The sequence below is a fragment of the Anopheles funestus genome, chromosome 3RL, assembly GCF_943734845.2.
Source record: "Anopheles funestus chromosome 3RL, idAnoFuneDA-416_04, whole genome shotgun sequence".
NCBI lineage: Eukaryota > Metazoa > Arthropoda > Insecta > Diptera > Culicidae > Anopheles > Anopheles funestus.
This window is the reverse complement of record NC_064599.1, coordinates 79,625,636-79,645,844: the sequence shown is the minus strand read 5'-3', so window position 1 is coordinate 79,645,844 and position 20,209 is coordinate 79,625,636. Positions and strand designations below refer to the sequence as shown.

At 39.4% G+C, this 20,209-nt stretch overlaps 1 protein-coding gene across 7 annotated transcripts in view; it reads left to right on the top strand.

Moving 5' to 3' along the window:
* The window catches only part of LOC125770057 (MOXD1 homolog 2-like), a 503,823-nt gene that overhangs the window by 242,869 nt on the left and 240,745 nt on the right, over positions 1-20,209 (top strand). For 6 of the 7 annotated variants that reach the window (XR_007419137.1, XR_007419135.1, XR_007419133.1 and 3 more), the window contains exons 9-12: positions 4,470-4,655; positions 6,847-7,514; positions 7,600-7,768; positions 9,128-10,848. Coding sequence is in view for 1 of the 7 variants with exons in the window: in XM_049439251.1 (XP_049295208.1) it covers positions 4,470-4,655; positions 6,847-7,514; positions 7,600-7,768; positions 9,128-9,496 (1,392 nt within the window). In the remaining 6 variants the exon portion in view is untranslated. Of the gene's footprint in view, positions 1-4,469; positions 4,656-6,846; positions 7,515-7,599; positions 7,769-9,127; positions 13,588-20,209 lie in introns of those variants that run through there. The other variant, XM_049439251.1, reaches the window with a different exon arrangement.

The following is a 20,209-nucleotide window of genomic DNA, read 5'->3' as shown; positions in this document are numbered from 1 at the left end:
GGTCTTTTACCGGTCGTCGTTCGGTGCAGATGTCATCCTCCAGGGTTGGGGGAGTGAGCAGTTCCCATCGGTGAGAGTTTTTCGGGCAGTAGTAAAGTCCTGCCCGTGTGCTGCTCGTTGCCTCCTGTACGGGAGGAAATTTGTAGTTGAACTTGCAGTTTGTGCATCGGGCGGGTGGGTGGTTAGTTGATCGTTGTCGTACATAATTGTATGCTTCATCATCTCAATCGGTTTTGTTTGTGTCTTTTGCACATGAGACGAGATTGCGAAAGAACAACGGGATGAATCATGCATGTTTGTCTTTTGTTTGGAAGCCCGTATAGAGATTGCTCACCATAGCAGAGCAATGAATATGGAATGCAGGGTGTTTTGGTTTTTTGTTTCTAAAAGTGACTAGAGAAGAGTAAATGGTAGAAAAAAAACACATCAACTATTTATTTAGGTCTTTTCATTTAGGTGTTTAATTTAGCGAGACGATTTATTTTTATTTGCTAGATGTTTTCAAAAATAATAAATTTGTTAGAACCAGATTTACGATAATTTTCTGGTCTTATTTACTTTTTTTTTACTTTACAATGAACATTTAAAATTGTTAAACATGATCTGAATACACCACACGAACAAGTCTCAATTGAGATTAGAACCCATGCCGGATATATTAAGACGACAAGCTTAACCCACTGAACCATCTGGCTGACCTTGATTAATGACTGTTCCGTAAGCAATAAGAATTACTTACATGTTCAGGACATGAATGGTCGTGATCCAAACTTCACAAACATTACAGAGTTTCGGACTATTTATTGCTATTAATTTACGATAATTAACAATATTAACTTTTACTGCTTAATTGTCAATTTAATTGCAATTATTTAAAGAAAATTTCTTTTTTATCTTCACAACGTTTTTCCAACAGTTCGCTGTTACCTAGCGCGTACTTAATAATCGATTTTTTTGCCCTCCATTTGCTTGAAAACGTGTTGATTTCGAGGACCATTTACATTACATTACAAATCACAACCATTACACCCGTTAAACAACACATTCAAATGAAATGGTCTGCCATGCAACATTCCGTCCTCTTCGGTGTTGAATTGTCGTCGTTTATTCGTGGCTTTCGTCACAGCATGAAAGTGTAATGCAACCATTTGGGGGTCTGCTTGCGCAACTGATGCAGTAGAGTGCAGAAAGTAAATAAGACAACGAAGCAAATGAAAAGGAAAAAAACATACACACACACCAAAGCAAATATGCTCCAAAACTATTATACACAATTGATGGGCATGTTGCTGCTGCTGCTGCTCCATCACTGCACGATGGCTGTATGTCATTGTTTGTTTTATTGATTTGCTGATATTTGAAATCGTTTCTAGTGTGAAATTGTGCCGGTAGAGTTGAAGCTTGGTTTGATGAATGCTGTAAGTTTTAGTTTAGTTTTTCCTTTTTTAGTTGCGCTCACAGCTTTTGTGGACTTCCTGTAAAACGGTTGAGTTAAATGAAAGTGTCGATTCATTCCCAACATGGTTACATATTTTTTTTAATCTCACGTCAAATTCACATCTAAACTCACCCCCCCCCCCCCCCTTCAGGAAGTTCAACCCCGTGTTAAATAAAGGGATGAAAGGGAGAAGAAACGAACAGCGAGTGAGAAAGAGCTATTGTTATCACACTTTCTCATGCTTTCAGTGCAACTGCTGCCGGGTTACAAGTGTATGCAGCCGTTCCGTCTGGTTCCCATGTTATTGATGGTGACGAACAAGAAAGACACAAAAAAACGATCGTCAGAAAAGTGCAGTTTCGAAGGTGCACTGCCATACAATTTATAAACGTTTTGCAAAGCGGCAAACTGTTTTCGGTTTGTCGTAGGTAAATATTGAAAAACACATGCCGAACGTGAAGCGCGAATGTACTGGGGGGAAAAACGACACCCCAGTACCGACACCTAAACACCCGGGTGCTTCAATACAGCGTGCTACATATGTTGCAATATGACAACCACTGCATTACCCTTCACGCGGTGTGTGGCGGTGTATAGGTTGCAAGTGGCATACGGTTGCAATTTTTGTCATTGACGGCCAGCGACAATTGCAGCGTGAATCGTTTTCTATTTTGTTTTGCCCAAACCGCCATATTTTTAAACATAGCATGAAATGTGAAATTGAATGTTAATTTTATTTTAAACTAACCTTGCCGGATGGGTGTAACCTTCCGTAACGCCGTTACGTTACGCTTGGTTTTGCAATTGCGGCGAAAAAAGCAATAGTTTTGTTATCTGCTTAGGGAAATTAAATATAATAAATATCTTTTCCGTGAAGAAAACATAAGCTTGAAAATGAGTTTGAGTTGTGTTTTCAAAATAAAAACTAATTTCTGCAAGGTTCGGAAGCTTTGAATAAATAGGAAAACTGTTTAAATGCTGTTCTAAGATGCAATTCGATGCACATGCAACACATAACAAGGAAATAAGACCAATGTTTTTTTTTAATTAAAGAAAACAAAATATAGATAAAGATTGTGAAAACTGTTTTAAAAAAATATTTTTCAAATATTTAAAAAAAATATATAAGCTGCTGTAATTCCAGTAGTTTTAAATAAATTAAAACAATAAATTTAATGTTTTTTAATTAAAATCTATTTCAATAGATTTTTATACAAGGCAAAACAAAAATGGTTTCTAAGTTATGTTTATGTTTTTTTTTACAATTTAAACAAAAATTGTACATATTTCCTTAATCCATCATTTATCATTCCTATCGACCCCCGTTCTGCATCTCCAATTCAATTCGTGATGACAGTTAAAATATCTGCAAACTATTCCAAGCTAACAAACGATTTCCCCCCACGAGACGAGAATCATTGTCGCTACAGTACGGTTGTCCGTTAAATTTAATTTCCTCTGTTTTTGTTTTTCCCTCCCACACAGAAGCGAAGTAAAAGACCGGCTTTAAGCTCGCATTGAAGTCGAACGATCATGTGTCGGTGGATGTGTTTTCCCTATACATCCTCTAGTGGCCTGGTTTTGCAATGCCCTCCGGTCAGGGAAAAACGGCCATTTCCATCCCTCTGCCGTGTGCTATTGTTATCCCCCGCCTGGGGAAATTTTGCATTTTGCACTAGAATTCATTTGACGTTTTGTAGCATTCTGTTGCTTTTTCTCCCAACCCAAGTGAAACGCGGGAGACTGTGTTTCATTGTGTTTGTTCATTCTTTCTTTGCTTCATTTAAATCGTTCCATTTTTTCCTTCCTTACGAGCAATCTGGCTTGGGGGAAAAAAACTAGTGCAAATCACTTCGCCAACCGTTTCGTACAGGGTTCGATAACACAATATCGTTTAAATAGGATCCATTTTAATTATTGATTGCTCGTTGCTTAAACACTTGACGTATCTTTTGTTTACTTGTTTTTCCCCCCTTTTTGTTCACTTTTTGCTCCAGCACTCTAATGTGTTTTTTTTTTCTCATATTAAATCTGCCATGTTCCCTACTTTGCACTACATGCGATCGTTTTATTTGCGAAATTTTTTTCACCTTCTTTTTCTTCCTGGCTTTCCATAGATCGTTCATGTACGGTGTGTGTTGTGTTTTTCTCTCTCGCCAGTTTGCACCATTTGAAAACTGGCACCGTTGCAATTTATACGTTCACGTACGCGATTTGTCGCTGAACAACGCGACAAATGATGGCACCAGCATCAATGCAATACCGGTCACAAATCGTCGTTCGTTCGTCGATCCGTGGTTGGATGGAAAACAAAACAAAAAAGTGGATTTTCCGACCTGACTATGTTGTGTCATTAAATTACTTTCCCGGGTTTTTTTTTGCTTTCCATCGCGTACCAATTCGGGCACCGAAACGTTGGGAAAACAAAAATGCAAATCGATACGCCTCCACCATGAAATGGAATCCCTCACATCAATTGTGTCGTTATTTGCAGTCGTTTTAAATTTTCCTCTCACAGACAGAAACATTTTTTTTTGTTTTCGAAAGTTCGTTCTTGTTTTATTTCCATAAATGATTGTGTTTTTTGTTTTCGTTTTCAAACCTTTGTCCTTCGAAGAGATCGCACTTTAAGCGAGCTTGCCCAGATGTTTATGGGCTGTAGATTGTGTTTAATGTTCTCGCTGTGTTCGTTCGGCACTTGGAACGCGCGATACCGAGAGTGTACAGATTGTAAATAAATTGTAATTAATTGGAAAAATGTATCTTGCCCTTCGTTTTGGGGGAACGTTTTCCAACCGTTTGATGTTTTCCAGGGTAAAGGGGTTTATTTGATTTTCCACCAAGGTCCACAGTGATGCGGGAAAGCTTCGTGTCTCGATGAGTGGTCGACAGAGTCTCTCTGGAAAACATTAAACAAATGAAATTAAACATCAATCACAACGCGGAAGGTCACAACTGTCCTTGACTGTGTTTATTGTGTCGAACTTTTTGTTCTTATTTGAAAACCTTTTTCCCTTTCTCTTTATTGCAGTACGAGCCAGTATTTGATTCCGGTACGAGTGCATCCTACGTCTATCATATGATACTGCACGAGTGTCAAGGTTCGTCACCGGAGCTGGAAATTATGTCACGTGAAAATGGTTGCCCGTGCTATCGGGCGGATAAATCGATTCTGACCTGCAACTCGATAGTGGCTGCATGGACGCGCGGTTCCGAGGTAAGTTGTCACCAGTTGACATGAAACCATTTTCTTTTTTCTAAATGTTTGCTTTTACTATAAATATTTATCTAATGAAATCGTTCGATCAGTTATGATTGAGTGGTAAATTGGTCAAATTGGTTCAGTATACTTCTTTCAGTTTCGATATCATTACGTTAGCTTTGTTTGAACGTTGAATAATTAATTGAATATTGAAATGGTGAAATGTTTCAAAATTACTTAATTTTTTAATTGTTTATTTTTATGCGAAATATAATCAATATTCATTTCAAATATACGTCAAATGTAGAATAATGTCCAATTAAAGGAAGGTTTTTTTCCCCAATTCCTTTAAATTTGGAAATTTTTGGTGGTATTGGTGATTGCGCCATCGGTTCCACACAACAGGATCGCTACAAAATCTCATTCGGACCACTCGTTCTTACGTTATAAAAATAATTTAATAAATTTAAAATACCTAACCTTCTCTAGAAAATAAAGCCCAAAAAGATTGTAAATTATATAAAGTTCTATAAAATCTTTTCCGTTCTCTTTAAAATTTCACATTTTTCATTACAAACAATTGCCAAAAATTTGTGATGTAAATATTTATTGCTTGGTTTTGAACCACTTTTCGAAGTAATAAAAAGTCCATCCCCACCGGTGTTTCGTGATTTACTTTCTTTCCCCAATCCCGACCAAAAGCACACAAACCTATTTTTATTGAAATGCTGTTTATTTTGTGGATATATCTACCATTTTGTTTTTCGAGTTGATTAACAGTAATCAAAACTAGACAAAACGGAGCAATAAAAATAAACGCATCAAACTCATATTTCATTTGCAAAAATTAGGTTGTATTTTTCTTGTTATGAATTCTCTTCTTTAATGATTGTTCCCGGTTCTATTCATTCCATTGTCATGCTTCTGTACCTTCGGGTAGGCAATGAAACAAATCAAACCACAATCATGGTTGCGTTCCTTAAAGAGTTCCATACACCACCCCTGTCCTAACCTCAATTAGCGAGCGAAAAACACAGTTCGATGAAATTGAAACACATAAAAAGAAACCGAAACCACCCTGTGGATGGTGCCAGGGTTGCGTGCGTGCATACCTCAAAATGGAACCATTTACAGACTGGGTGACCGGGTGGAAAAAGGCAACCTCTGCCACACCTGCGACCTGCCGAGAGCAATGAGGATAGAGTGTGGTGGAATTTTTTTTCTTCCTTCCATTGCTATTTTGGCACAAGAAACTTGAATTCTCGCAGGAGAGAGAGAGAGAGAGAGAGAGAGAGAGAGAGAGAGAGAGAGAGAGAGAGAGAGAGAGAGAGAGAAAGGAAAAATGGAAAACGAACATTTTCCTCCGCTTTCCTCCGTAGCGTCATGCTGCGTAGTAAATCGGTTACCATACCATATTTATGTCCTGTGTTTCCTTTTCCCGTGTTCCCCTTCGATTTTTCCACCATAAAACTTTATGGATTTCAATCAAAAACCTATAAAAAAGCGCGCCAGAAATTCCGCAACCAGCAACGCAAACCGCGCGATGAAATGGTGGTGCGGCGCGCCTTGTTCCGTTGTTGGCGAGCTGCGTTGTTTTTCTCGCTAGTTTTTCCCTTTTCCAATTCCTTTCCATTTGGTTGCCATTGTTTTTCACCGGAAAAATGTATGTTTTTCGGGCTTTATTTATAAACATTTGGCACAGGAACACACAATTTCACCATGTTCTCGCGTATTGGGTTTTTGGGTGGGACGCTTCAGGGAAGCCAAAGTTTCCGCTTTTGGGACGGGCTCCGCTGTTTTTGGGGCTGTTTCGTGTGGTGATATTTCCGCTGTTATTTTTGGGTTGGTGGGGAGGGGTCCGCTATTGCTTGTGCTATCAATATTTTTACGACTTTTGTTATTTGCTTTGTTTTCTGAGGAGTGAGCTTTTTTGTTTGTACGTCCGTTGCGAAGCAAGTCGAAGAAGAAAGCGCTGAAACTTACTACCATTCGGACATGTTTTAAGGTTCATTTTGGTTTCGAGCTGGAGCTGGGGTACCGATGGGTCACAGGGCAATAGGCCACTGGGCAATAAATAAATTTTCTTGGTTATTGTTTTTTAATAGAGCTCTGTTCGACTGGTTTGAAATTTATCCTCATTCAGGGTCTTTTTGCCGGAACTCGTTTCATGACCTAATTTTCATTTTCTGTTTTCGTACATTTCCAGGGATTTTCCTTCCCGAGTCAAGTTGGCTATCCGCTGGAGTCAAATCAAGCGCGGTTCTATCTAATGGAGACACACTACAGTCTGTCCGCCAATGAGTACACCTGGCCACCGAAACCAAAGGCCATGGTGGACAACTCGGGTCTTCGACTGTTTTACACGAGCACTCTCAGAGGACAGGACGCTGGCGTCCTTTCGGTCGGTATGGATCCAAACTGGAGGCATATCATCCCACCCGGACAGGAGCACGTCGTCTCGGAGGGTCACTGTGTCGGTGAGTGTACTCAGCGAGCGTTCCCAAGGGATGGTGTCCACATCTTCGCCGTCATGATGCGGACACATCAAATTGGACGTCAGATTAAGCTACGGCAAATTCGCCACCGTGAAGAATTGCTCCCGATCGCGCATGATCGAAATACCGATTGGAACTATCAGGAGTACCGGCGATTATCGGCCCCGGTGCGAGTTCTACCAGGCGATCGGCTTATAGCGGAATGTATCTATGACAGTTCCGCACGGGCAGCTATCACGCTCGGTGGATTAACGACACGGGAAGAAACCTGTCTGGTGTTGGCACTCTACTACCCCCGGCAGAAGGAACTCACCACGTGTCACTCGCTGCCGAGTTTACCCACCGTTATAAACTCGCTCGGCATCAACGAGCTAGTACCGTAAGTGTTTTGGATCTTATTCGAAACGTAGTTAGAACTTTGGAAAGTAATAAAACAACTCTTACACACAATAATATCTCCACAGCGGATCCAATCCGGTACGGATCGCATCACCACCGGAGCTGTCAGGGATGACGCTCGAGACGCGCTTGATTTCGTATGACTGGCGAAACAATTTCCGAAGCTTTCAGTACGTCACTAGAAGAGGATCCTTTAAACCTCTGTGCTGGAGCGCCAAGAATCAACCAATGCCGGTAAGTATTGTGGACGAGATGAAGTCCTCAAATTTGGTTTGTATTAGAATTACAAGAAGGAGGAAAGATTTTTGAATTATTCTTTTCCTAACTACAACATGCTTCAATTAATTTTTGAATTTCTTTCTGAAGCTCTATTCAAACATGATTCAATCATAAAACGTTTAATTACATTTAATATGCAGCTATCCGTACATAAGCAGTTAAAAGCTTAATTCAATTCCTGTTTGATTACCCATTTATTCCTCACGATAAAACATTCTAAAGTCTCAATCGCATAAAAGCTCGTAACAAATCGATCGATTCAATCAAAACAAATTAAACAACAAAATCCTTCGGAATTAACGTACGGAACGAGGCAAATGAAAATGCATTCATTTAAAAGGGTGAACGAGTGAAGGAAAAAAGACACATCACGCCAACCCAGCTACGCTTCTCCGGCTTCGTATCCGGGTATTTAAAGCGTCCGCCACTAGCCAAACACTAGCACGGCACAAACCCCAACTGCTTCCGAACCTGAAGGAATACAAATTTGATTTAAATAAATGAAATATATACGTGTACAATCCTTCCGTATTTCGCTACGGTATCCTTGCTCGGGAGCAGAAATCCGGGAAGCTTCTTCGGTAACCGGACAGTGTGTGGTACACGCAGCTTCATGCAAAATTTATTCATTCTTGCCTCGACCGGTTTCCGGTTTTCTTCTCCTCCTTCACGCCTTGCCGGTTGCTTACGGTTGGTATGAATTCCATTCCGATCGAATGCAATATATAAAACCACACACAAACACAGTTATTCCCGCTTGAAGCCAACGGGTCAACCTAGATCGAACGGGAAAATGCAACATAGTTCTGTACCGAGAAAAGCCCCTTTTATGCATTAGAGGTTTTGCTTGGGAGAAACAACCGTTCGAGTGTGTGTGTGTGTGTGTGTGTGTGTGCAAAATGCATTTCCTGGTTGGGTAACTAAGCCAGCTTAGCCTTCCTTCGTGTGTGTGGGTAGGATTGAAGGGTTGGAAATAAATTTTATTGATAAGCACCCAGCTGGCAGTCGATGAATGTTGCACCGGCTTCTGAATCCATGCAGAATTTATCGGGCCTGACGTTGAGTTATTGCGCCCGTGCGCCTTAGCCACGTGTACGTTCCTCGGGTGTGCTTGTGGAGATGAACCGCTTTCCAAGAAGATATCCTTTCTCGTGCATCAGACCTGCGTTTTGCAATTATTAGCAATAAAGCAAGCACCTCAAACGGAAGCATCTTTTTTGTTTTACAAATAAAAAGAATAGTATTTTCTCTCATTAGGTTGTATTTAAATTCCATTTTTCTTTTTTTTTTCCTCACTCACTTTGCACCCGCCAGGGGACGGAAAATCTGGAAGGGTTCGCACCGAACATCACCAAATCGTACAAGCTGATCCGCTCGTGCAGCTTCGTCGGAAGCACGAATGTGGCGAACGTGTTCTTCCAGAACCGAAACCGCTACGTGACGGAGTCGGAGACAAACGTCGACCTAACCGGTGTCGATGGTGACGATGACGATGACGATATCGATAGTAACAACGTGATAGAGGGTGCCGCCCGGAGTAAAGTGTCCCGCAGCTCCGTTACGGAGTCGATGGGTTTGAGCGATGGTACGGCCACGTTCCGTCCATTGGCCGTCGCAGCGAACATGATTGCGTCTCTGCTCTTCATCATCGTGCTCAACTCGTTCCGGATAGCGACGGTGTAAAAACGGGTCCGACCACACCGGAAAGTTGCAACAACTTGCCACTGTTTCGATCCATCAACTCACCAAAAGAGTCCTAGATTCGTTTGACGTGCGTTCGATGAACGATTGTGAACATTGTGTGTACATATACAGAAAACGGAGTGTGTGTGTGAAGCAGAAGGGGAAAAGAATGATCGGTTTTACGGTGCAAGTGCCGGAAAACTTTACCGCTAAGCAATGATTACCGGGGTTACCTTGCATTCCACCAGGTGGAAAGATTGTCTGTTTTGTGTTTTGTTCAGTTTTATTTTACTACAAAACTCAAGTAGTTGATAAATGTTGTAAAAAATGCTGCAAGGAGAGAAATATTTTCAAGAAAAGCTTAAACGTTTATTGAAAATGTGCTAAGAAGAAAAAATCGAGTAAGAAAAGAAGTAAAAACGCAACAAAATTAAAACTTCACGCAAAAAACAAAAAAGCAAAAGAAGAAAAAAAACACACAGAAAAGAAACCAAATCCGTGTCAAAACATAAGAAAACCCATAAACCAAAACACATAAAAGCTGATGAAAGAAGAACAAACAAACAGCAGCGATGCATTTTGCACTGTATATAGCCTTGCCATAGCTTTGGCATCTGTTTTTGTAAATAGTGCATTTTGTAAAAAAGAAAAGCAACCAAAAAAAAAATCAAAGAAATCAAGATGTTTGTAGATGAACGTGACATAAAAAATTAAGTATAGAGAAAAAAAACTAAACAAACATAAGTAAGAAACAAATGGGAGAAAACAAAACGAAAAAAAAAATCTATAAAAACCAAAATCATCTAAAATTGTTCTTGTACACTCGGTAGCAAATGGTGCAACATTATAGATGTCAACGTGGTAGTGTAATTTAGAAAACCCAAAAAAACCGAACAACCATAATGCCGTTAAGTTAAGAAAAGTGAAACATAGGAAAAGAACACTACAACCACAACTGTGAATAACAATAGTATCGGTGTCTCTGTGAGTGCTGCGTTAGGTTGAAAAAAAATCATTAAAAAAAAGCCAGAATAATACCGAATAGTGTGAAAGAAATACGTATTTGTCACTGTTTCGAAACTGTGTTTCGCGCGTGTATTGGAACAGCGTTCTGATCATCAAAATAGTTTGATGTATTCGCTAAACCTCATTGAGAGATTGAAAGCAAAAGAGCCACCCCTATTTTTTATGTTCATCTGTTACACACTACTATCCGGGGGAATGCGAGAGTCCATGTTTTGCAATCGTGTCTGTTGTGAATGAAGTTGTGCCCACTGTGGAGCAAGTGTTTTTAAAAAAATCCTGTGGACCGTTTGTAGTTTGTATGCGGAATTGTGAGCTGTCGTGAGAAGGTAAATGACACCTAACTACCACAACTACCTGACCTATATCTTCCTCTTACTCTCCTACTATCTGTCTCTACCTGTGTGTCTATCTGATGGTGAAGGTAAACCGAACGCGTATGTAAAATAATGTTACAACAAGAACAAAAAAAAGCGAAAGCCGTCCTCTTCCATCCAACGGAACGAACGAAGTGGCTTTCGTTAGGTTTCGACATTAATCTGTTTGATTTTTGCATTACAATACTTCTAAGCAGCTGTTACGGTTGGAGCTTATTTTCTTGTCGGTGGGTGAAACGTAGATAAGCAAGTGACTCTTCATATGTCCCTTTTACCTCATAGTAAGGCGTTTATTGGACTTATCCTTTACAAATCTTTCATTTTCTCTCTTTTACCAACGTGCATTCACCCTAGTTTTAGTTCGCTTGGTGAGTCACCTTTAATCTTTCTCTCAAAGATGGTCCATTATCCTTCGGTCAGCTAGCAAACTCGCGAGAGACAATCAATAAAAAGAAATTGCACAACTTTATAGAGTCACATGTAAAACATTAACCTGAGCGTTGTGCCGGTCGAATAGCATGCGAGGGAAGGTCCGTGGATGTGCATGGTGGTATGGGTGAAGATTTGGATGAGAAAAATGCTGACCAAATGGTAATGGAAACAATTTTTTTTATTTTATTTTCGAATTGTCTACTTCTGATTTTACCATTTCATCTTTACTTAACACTATTTCCTCTTTATTTTTCTTCTCTTAACAATTGATTGTTTATTTTATTTGCATTTTTTCATTATTTATTATTTTTATTATTTTTTGTACATTATATTTGCTTTTTTATTATTCTCAAACGTCTTCTTAAACTTTTTTTTTACTTTACTTACGCATTTTTATGGGGATCTTTTTGTATTATAATTTTTTTTCTGCTAAGACTATGTTGTAATTTTTTTTAAACAACAAACATCCTAGCATTGCAAAATGCAAACAGAAAAGTGGCAAAGAAAGAACTAATAGAGCGAATGGAAATGCAAAGATGAGAGAAAATCTTTTCACATGTGATACAGTGCGTGGAATGTTTGTGAAAATGGGATAGAGAAATACCACAATATGATCGTCTCGCGTTAGTACTAAAACAGTAGTAGCAACAGTAGCAGTAGAGAAAACAAAAACAAGTAGTCGTGAAAGGTTAAAACATTTTCTTTGCAAAGCGAAAGCAATCCTACAATTGATCCTGCTTCAGATATGTGTAAATATGATAGTAGAAAAGAAGAAAAAAAACATTGATCGCTTCCTCTATATTGAAAGGCTTTGGGTTTAATATGTTCTGTTTTTTCCCTCTGAAACTCTGAAACCCAACTTTTCTAGCACCTGTGCAGCTACCTGGCGCCTGCCAAACGATCTGCTAAATAATTTTCCAACCATGTTTTGCTCATCCGAATCCGTTCGCTGACGTTGAGCAAGGATGACACGTTCTCTTTTCATTTCGAGTGAATTTTTGTCTCCCACCGAAGATGAGATGAGGTGCAGTGTGCAAACGTATCTTTTTACTACATATGTATGCGATGCCACTCACCTTATAGTAAAAGGAACGTAACGTAAGTCTGTCCCTAAAGGAAGAAGAAATATACATTGAATCGCAAATTAAGCGATTGAAAGGAAATGACAGCGGTATGGAAATAAAAGAGAATACAAGAATGAATTTTGCAAAAACGTGAAACGATAAACGGGAGAGAAAATGAGAGCAACAAGATATAAGTAACACTACATAGAAATAAACACACCAAACGGCATTCAAAACAAAGGTAAACTATGATGGAAAATGAAATAATAATTTAATTTAGAAACAATTCGAAAGAGATGTTCAGTGTAATCAGAGAAATGCAAAAAAACATAGATAACATACATTTTGACATGAAGAGAAAAACATAAACAAACATTGAGAGAGAATTAATTTGCAATAATTAAAAATACAAGTAAAATGCAAAATGCGATACGAAAAAAATCGTATTGGCAAATTGGATTTGGTGAAACAGAAATTCAAAAGAGAAGAAAACTATAAAGGGTTTTAATTTTTGGTTCAAATGTGAAACGATCGATACCACATAACAAACATATGTAGGTATCGAATAAAAGACACAAAGTTTATGCAAATCGAACTGCTCGAAGGTGCTCGAAAATTGGAACAGTGTCGAAAGATGAAGTAAAGTATTTAGAAAACAACTTTTCTCCCCCTGTATAAAATTGCATTGTTGTGACAGGCTTCAGGAAAAGTGGTGTTTCTTGATGTAATTGATAAAAAAAGTAGAGTTAAAAGGAGTAAAATCTCTCTCTTTAAGACAACAAAAAATGGTAGAAAAAAGCTCATTTTGTTCATTTTGGTTTTGCACTCAAAGCAACATATTTTCGTAGCTTTTGAGAATGATGGAAATGGCGAGACAAAATACAAAAAAAAAAACGCGAAAGTGGTATAAACAAAAAACCACACGCACGACTAAACCCCTGTCATCAAATAGAACGAGTGAAAACTAGGGAACCGAAATCCAAACCAAAACTCGAAATACACTCTCCTCAGTATGTTGCAAACCTCCCCCCCGGGCCACTCTGGTGCACTTTGGTTTTCTCACCGCCCCCCAAAAAAGCCCCTCACCGTTGGGGAGGAGGGGAGGAGAAAACATGATCGGTAAAGTTAAATAAGAAACAAACGTGGATAAAGCAATATGAAGTGAAATAAATTTAGATATCGAAAGTGAAATCAATTTACTGTAGCATTAACTTTGATAAGTTGTGAATAAATACCGAAATTTTTTATTTTTTTTATGACGCAAGAAGTCAAATAACATAAGTAGATTTTTTTTGTTAACTTTAGTTGCTTCTTGGGTTAAGGACCAAAAAGATTACGCTGGGCATTTCTGGCTTCTTCTTCTTCTTCTTGGCTTAACGACCTTACAGGTCACGCCGGCCATTTCTAGCTTACTAGACTTATTTTTTACACGTAGCAGGATAATCAGTCCTTGCTACGGGAGGACGGTCCGGATGGGATTTGAACCCTGTCCTGCCGTGTGGAATTGGTGCTGTTAATCACATTCAGACCGCCGCATATCTAATTTAAGTTGTTTAATTTTTGTATCATTTAACAATAACCAGTTTACCTTAAAAAAAAGACACATTTTTTCCACCCTCTGACCATGACCCGCATTCGATCGACTACCTCGTTTAGTGTTCATTCGCGAATACCACCTCAACAAAAGGCAGCTTAAAAATAAACATCATAATTAGCCAACAGGATACTGCCCCCTCGAGGTATTAGGCGAGCTTTTGAACCAAAAGTTTTCTCGCACGCATCCCATCACACGCAGACAAACGATTCGCATCCGTCATAAACGCGACGCTGTATGCAAAGATTTCGTACCATATAACCAAATAAGCCGCACCCTTGAACTTCGAACAAGTCGAACAGCCACCGATGGTGTAGACGGGCCCCAGCGGGACTGTCCGTCGAAATGTGTAACAATGTTATGGAATTTGGAAATAAAAGTTCCTCCGTTACGATTGTCTCCACTTCAGGAGGCGAACGACCAACGGCAAGGTGAGCTGGTGAGCGGGAAGGAAATCAAATTAGCCACAGTGGAAATCCGTCCATAATCTGTTGCTACCCCTTTCTTTTCTTGCTAAATGTATGCGTATGTATGCGTGTATGTTTTCCTAAGGGGGATGGTTTATATCACCCGTAAAACTAAATCATCGAACGACATTAAAACCATCTGCCTTGCAAACCCCACACCCTTGCCGACGATTGGCCAAACAATTTTTGTGGCGCCTTTCATCGATGAATCAATGCGCAAAAGGTTGTTCGCGGCACGCTAACTGTTTCGCGTTGGACAGAGCATTTTGCTGCGGTAATAAAACATTCAACCGATAGACAGTTTTAATAGAAGAAAAAGCCAAACATAAGCTAGGATGGTGTGCTGGACCATCATCCAAGTATTGGTAGGTGGAAAGGATGGGTTTTTGGGTGGGTTAAGAAGAAGCGGCTGTATGAGCATTCTCTCCAATTCTCTGCTTCAGCATGTTCAGATCTAGCCAAACGCGACCACAGCGACGACAAACTCATTCGAACCAACCCCGTCCGAAGGCATATTAAAAAGTAAAGCTTTGGCTCTGGCAATACCGCGCTTAATGGGCAAAAAAACCGGTAGTTTGGATGGGATTAATTTAATATTTATTGAAAAGAAATATTACGAATCGAATGAAGCTGAAACGTTCACAGCGATCACGCAACGCGCGTCCGTGTAGTGTTTCTTTGCGTTTTTTCGTTCGATTTTATTTATTTTTAGCATTAATCCTGCTCCTTCCAGGACAATGTGTTGTTTTGCAACTTTATGCCAGAATCGTATCGAAGGATTAAGGGTTTTTTCATGCGAAGCTAAACTATGGTCCGGTAAATAAACCTATTGTTTTTTTTTTGCTAAAACAATGAGGAAAACATCAGTTAAACGAAAAAATGCAATATTATTGAGAACAGATAAAATGGTAAGAAAATTTAATTAAAATTAAGTAAAGAACTATGCTGAGTAGAATTATTTAACAAAACATCAGTTAAACGAAAATATGCAAAATTATTGAGAACAGATAAAATGGTAAGAAAACTTAATTAAAATAAAGTAAATAATTATGCTGAGTAGTATTATTTAACAACTTACACAGAGATGATTTAACAATATAAAAGTAGATAAAAGAAAAAAGTAAACTGAAACACATTAAAATAAAAGAGTAGTTAAATAAGAGTAGTTAAAAACAATATATTAACGAGAATCTTTTTCAGAGTAAAAGTATAAATTAGAGTAAAATATAAAAATTCCATTCGTTGTAGAGAATTAACGAAGTTGACTGAAAGCTAGACTGACAAATCCATCCAACATTTGACCTAGACCAGTTCCTGAAGGATTTGTATCTCCTCAACCCCATTGTTCTCATCCTCCGCCTGCGTAAACTCTTCCATCGCAAAGCCTCATCTAATCGATATGACATTAATATATTCTAAATTTATTAATACCATCAATACGAGCACAGAGCCGTAGCTTCTCGCAAAAAAAAGAAATATCAGGTTTGGAGGATTATTGTCGATGATTCGCTTCGTTTGCTTCCGTGACGTTCTGGTGTGTCTTCCCGTGTGGATCGACTTAAAGAATGCATGAAGGGCGGAAAGGCAGCAGCAACCACAACAGGCACAAGACAGAGAAGAACAACAGAGAGGTGACCGCGATTTCGTGGCTGGAACGCGTTTGTCTTCGTATTCCGGGAGCATCGAGTCGGACCGACTCCTGCTGCTGCCGGGTAAAGAAATAATGGCTTGTATTCGCTTTTATCATTTTTGTTATTAATATTTACATACCACCCGGCACCGGTCGGTTCCATCCCCGTTTTCACCTTTTCATGATGGGTTCATGAGCTAAATTTCTTTGATTTCGTCTTTGCCACCGCACCGCGCAGATTATGCTGTAATCAATTCTGTTTCTCTTTGCCATGGTTTGGGGGCCGGTGCATGAAGCATCCATTGGAGGGAAGGGACGGGAAGAAATATCCCGGTGGGCGTTCGATAGGCTACTGCATCGCGGTAGTATGATTGGTACGCAAGATCGAAAGCAAGAGCGCGAGGTTTGCCGTTTTTATTTTCTCTCCCCTTTTTGCTGCGTGTGCTCTGTGCATCCCTGCGGTTTACGGGATCAATAATAGCCCGCCGTTTCGCATTGCGCCCGGTGAGTGGAATGGTTCGGATGAAATATTAAAATGATCCACCGGTCGTTTGATGTGTGATGAAGGATTCATTATTTGCATGCCGAAAGGAGTGCAGCGGGGTTTTCGCAAAACAGTAATTGATGGGGATTTTTTTGTAAATAATTGTAAAAAATTGATGAAAAGAATATTATTATTATAAAAGTTTTAAATCCTTCAACGAAACTTCTATAATAAAGTATAAACACAAAGAAAATGGGGGAAAACTGTTAATTCAGTTAAGTAAAAAAGGGAACTAAAAAACAAAACTTACAAAAATAAATAACGTATTACTAATCGAGCTCCTACTGTAAACAAATTTGACAAATAACTTTTTATCGTTACTTTCGAATCCGATCGAAGAAAAGAATTGATTCTGTATCCCAACGCTGACAACATAATTCCAGCATCAATTGGTCGCCATATTGCGGTAGAACAGCGTAATCAAATGCATTCAGAGCGCAGGAAAGGGCTAAAAATTCCAAAACATGTAATATTTTCAGAAGTGAACTTTGTTACGAAACGTTGCTAATCATTGTACCGAGATGCGGAAAAAGAATCCTTTTATTCTTTTCTTCTTTCGCCGATCAATAGCGCAAGCATTGGGAGTTTTCATAACGAAATGATTGCGTACAAATATGAAAAGAAGAGAGTACAACAGCAATACAAAAGTACACGTTGATACGAAATACATTTCGATGCCGTTTTGTATCTTTTGTGGAGCTTCACATTGTCTGCCTTTGGGTTCGATCGAAGGGAAAGATTGATACATTCGCTTTTGGATGCATGGAAACCAGACCATGGTGATGCATATATGGTTGCTTTTGTGTGGCGGCCGATATAATTACAGCACCTGTAGTTGTGGTCGCTTGGGGAAGTCATTTAAGTATTTTTTCATAAGCGGTGTATTGCTTTAAAAAATAAAAAAAAACATTTCATAATAATGATTAGTTGTAATCTTTGAATCTGATTCAAATTAATGAATCGAAATAAATCTTTGAACGGAGTGAATGACTCTGAATCTCTGTTCTGAAGATTCATAAATCCTAAGAGATTCGAGAAAAACGGGTATTAAATCCCATTCGAACTTTTTAAATGCTCTCAAATGCTTACTCATAACGAGTAATGCTCCTTTTTTCTAGCTGATAGGAGAATAAAGATCATCTCCAAAAAAAAACACTCTTCTTCTTCTGATGAGATTCAATTGACTCAAGCCTGAAGTTACTTTTCCACTCCTTCATAGCACATTTTACGTGTGCTTGACACCTAACGACCTTCGACACCTTCAACCTCATGAGACTGTAATAATTTGAATACATGCATGATGCAGAAGCTTCACCATCATTGCCGATCAAACATTATCTCCTTCTTTTTGATGAGCATCCCAAGTGGAAGCTTCTTACCATACCAGCGTAACGCTTCAAAGTAACGCTTTCATCTTACCACCCAATCGATCGACCCACATGACATAAGACGAGCGTGCTACAGCCCTGCGGAACACCGCGAAAAAGGAAGTTCGGGTGACTTAATATTTCCTACTCGATGGTTTTCCCATCGCGCGGCATCGATTGGAGGGATAGAGATGGTAGAAACATCATTGAATATGTGATAAACCTTTACCACATTCGGGAGTACCATCTACCGGGATCAAGGAAAAAAACGGGGGGGGGGGGGGGGGGGGGGGGAAATGTAGCAAAAATCCGTGCCCTTTCACATGTCGGGAAAACCCGCAAGGAGATGGAATTCGAACCGAGTGTATGCAACCGAGTGGTAAATGCAAGTGCAGTTGATTGCATTCAGCCGGGGCTTTTTGTAAAGCGGTGCGCTATGTGCTCCGTTTCGATGGAAAAAGCGGAAAAGTGCTTTCCAAATCGGTTCACATCAGTTATCGAAAATCATATTCATTCGAACGTTACAATATCCGGTAACGAGTTCAGATCGGTTCGCTCTGGGAGGTAGAACTTAACCTTTCCTTTTCCTTTAGTCAGCAGTGGAAAAGACGAAACAGGAAAAAGAAAATTAATATTCCAACATGAAAAGAGTCTTTAAATTCACATCATTTTCAATAGAGTCAGCGCATTTTCTTTTTTTTTCGCTAACATTGAGTTAAAGATTAATCACGGTATGCATCACAGTAAGACCCAGGAGTTAGAGGGAAATCTAGTGAGCATTACCTTTTGAAGGAACTAAATGGGATTTCAAATGTGCTCCTTACTCTTGCCATAATTTGGATGCCGTAGAATTCGTCATGGACGTCCTACAAGACGACTTTCCAACAGAAAGAACGTTTTCCACTACCGAAGGCGGTGATTAGTCCATCCCAACGAATCACAAATCCACCCACCTTCAGCTGAGGCCGGCGTGTGACATTTTGATGAATTAACAAATCACATTTTCCCATTTTGACGCTCCCAACGACTTGTGTTCTTTTGGGGCAAAAATGTCGCGAAACGAAAGCTTTCATCCGACACAGTGCTCCTGCGTGAGTTACCATCGTTCAGAAGATGAAGTGAAAATCGCTACCTTCGTGGTAAGAAAACCTTCCTCCTGAGCTGGGAGATGCGTTTTCCTCACCCATTTCGTGGTCAAGGTGAATTAATGAGTTTTTCAAGCACAACAGAATGAGGATCGGGTGAAGAAGCAGGTCAAAATATGGGGACAAAGGGCCATCCAACGATCCGAAAACGCCTCAGCTCAGACGGCGACGAACTCCCCCAGAACGATGTTTCCAAGAATGTAAAATGAAGAGTAATGATCCTGTGGCTGCAGTTTTCGCGCAACAAGGGGATACCAAGTGCTTTCTGCTTTTTGCTTTTCTACTGCGACACTCTTGGAGACAATTATATTAGAAGACGGAACTGGGAATGAGAGCAGTGTGACAGTATGTTTTAAAGGAACGCGCCTTACTACCAAACTTGGGGGGGCGCGAACGTAAGAGAAGTGTCATTTTTCTCCGAGCAGACCAGACTCATTTCCGGATGCGGGTGCAGGTTTTGTGACGGCGATGACGAACGGGACGGGGTTTTCCATTTTCGCAACCTAACCGACAATGAGCTTTGTAAAACTTTCCGATCTTTGACAGAAACACCAACTTCTAATTGCGTCTGACAAAGTGAAAGTTTTGGGGCACATTCAGTGGGTTGTTTTTGTGAAGATTTGCTCAAGTCATTACATTGCCTTATACTAGTTTTGTGGAGGCAGTATGAGCCGTTGGAATGAGTTCCAAGAAAGATATTTTAGATGTAAATGAATATTTTTTCTATTCTTTCTCTCATTACGAATATTTTTTATTCTGATATGGTTTTTATTTCAAGATCAGCTTCTTTGTTGATTATCACTAATGAGCTCTTAGGATAGTTTACACTCTGGGATATTAGCATTAGGCAACATTTCGAGAAAATTGGAGTTGTTTAAAGCTTTTCATGAATCTTAACAGAAATGTTGGAAAATTGCAAAAGATTCTTGAAGTATACATAATTTTTCGTAGCAGATAGTATGCTCAATAGCCTTGGTTTGAAGATTTCGATTTTGGAACTTCATCTGTCGCGTCAGATATTTCTTTCAATATTGCTGTACAAGATATTCCTAAGTACAAACATTAAGTTA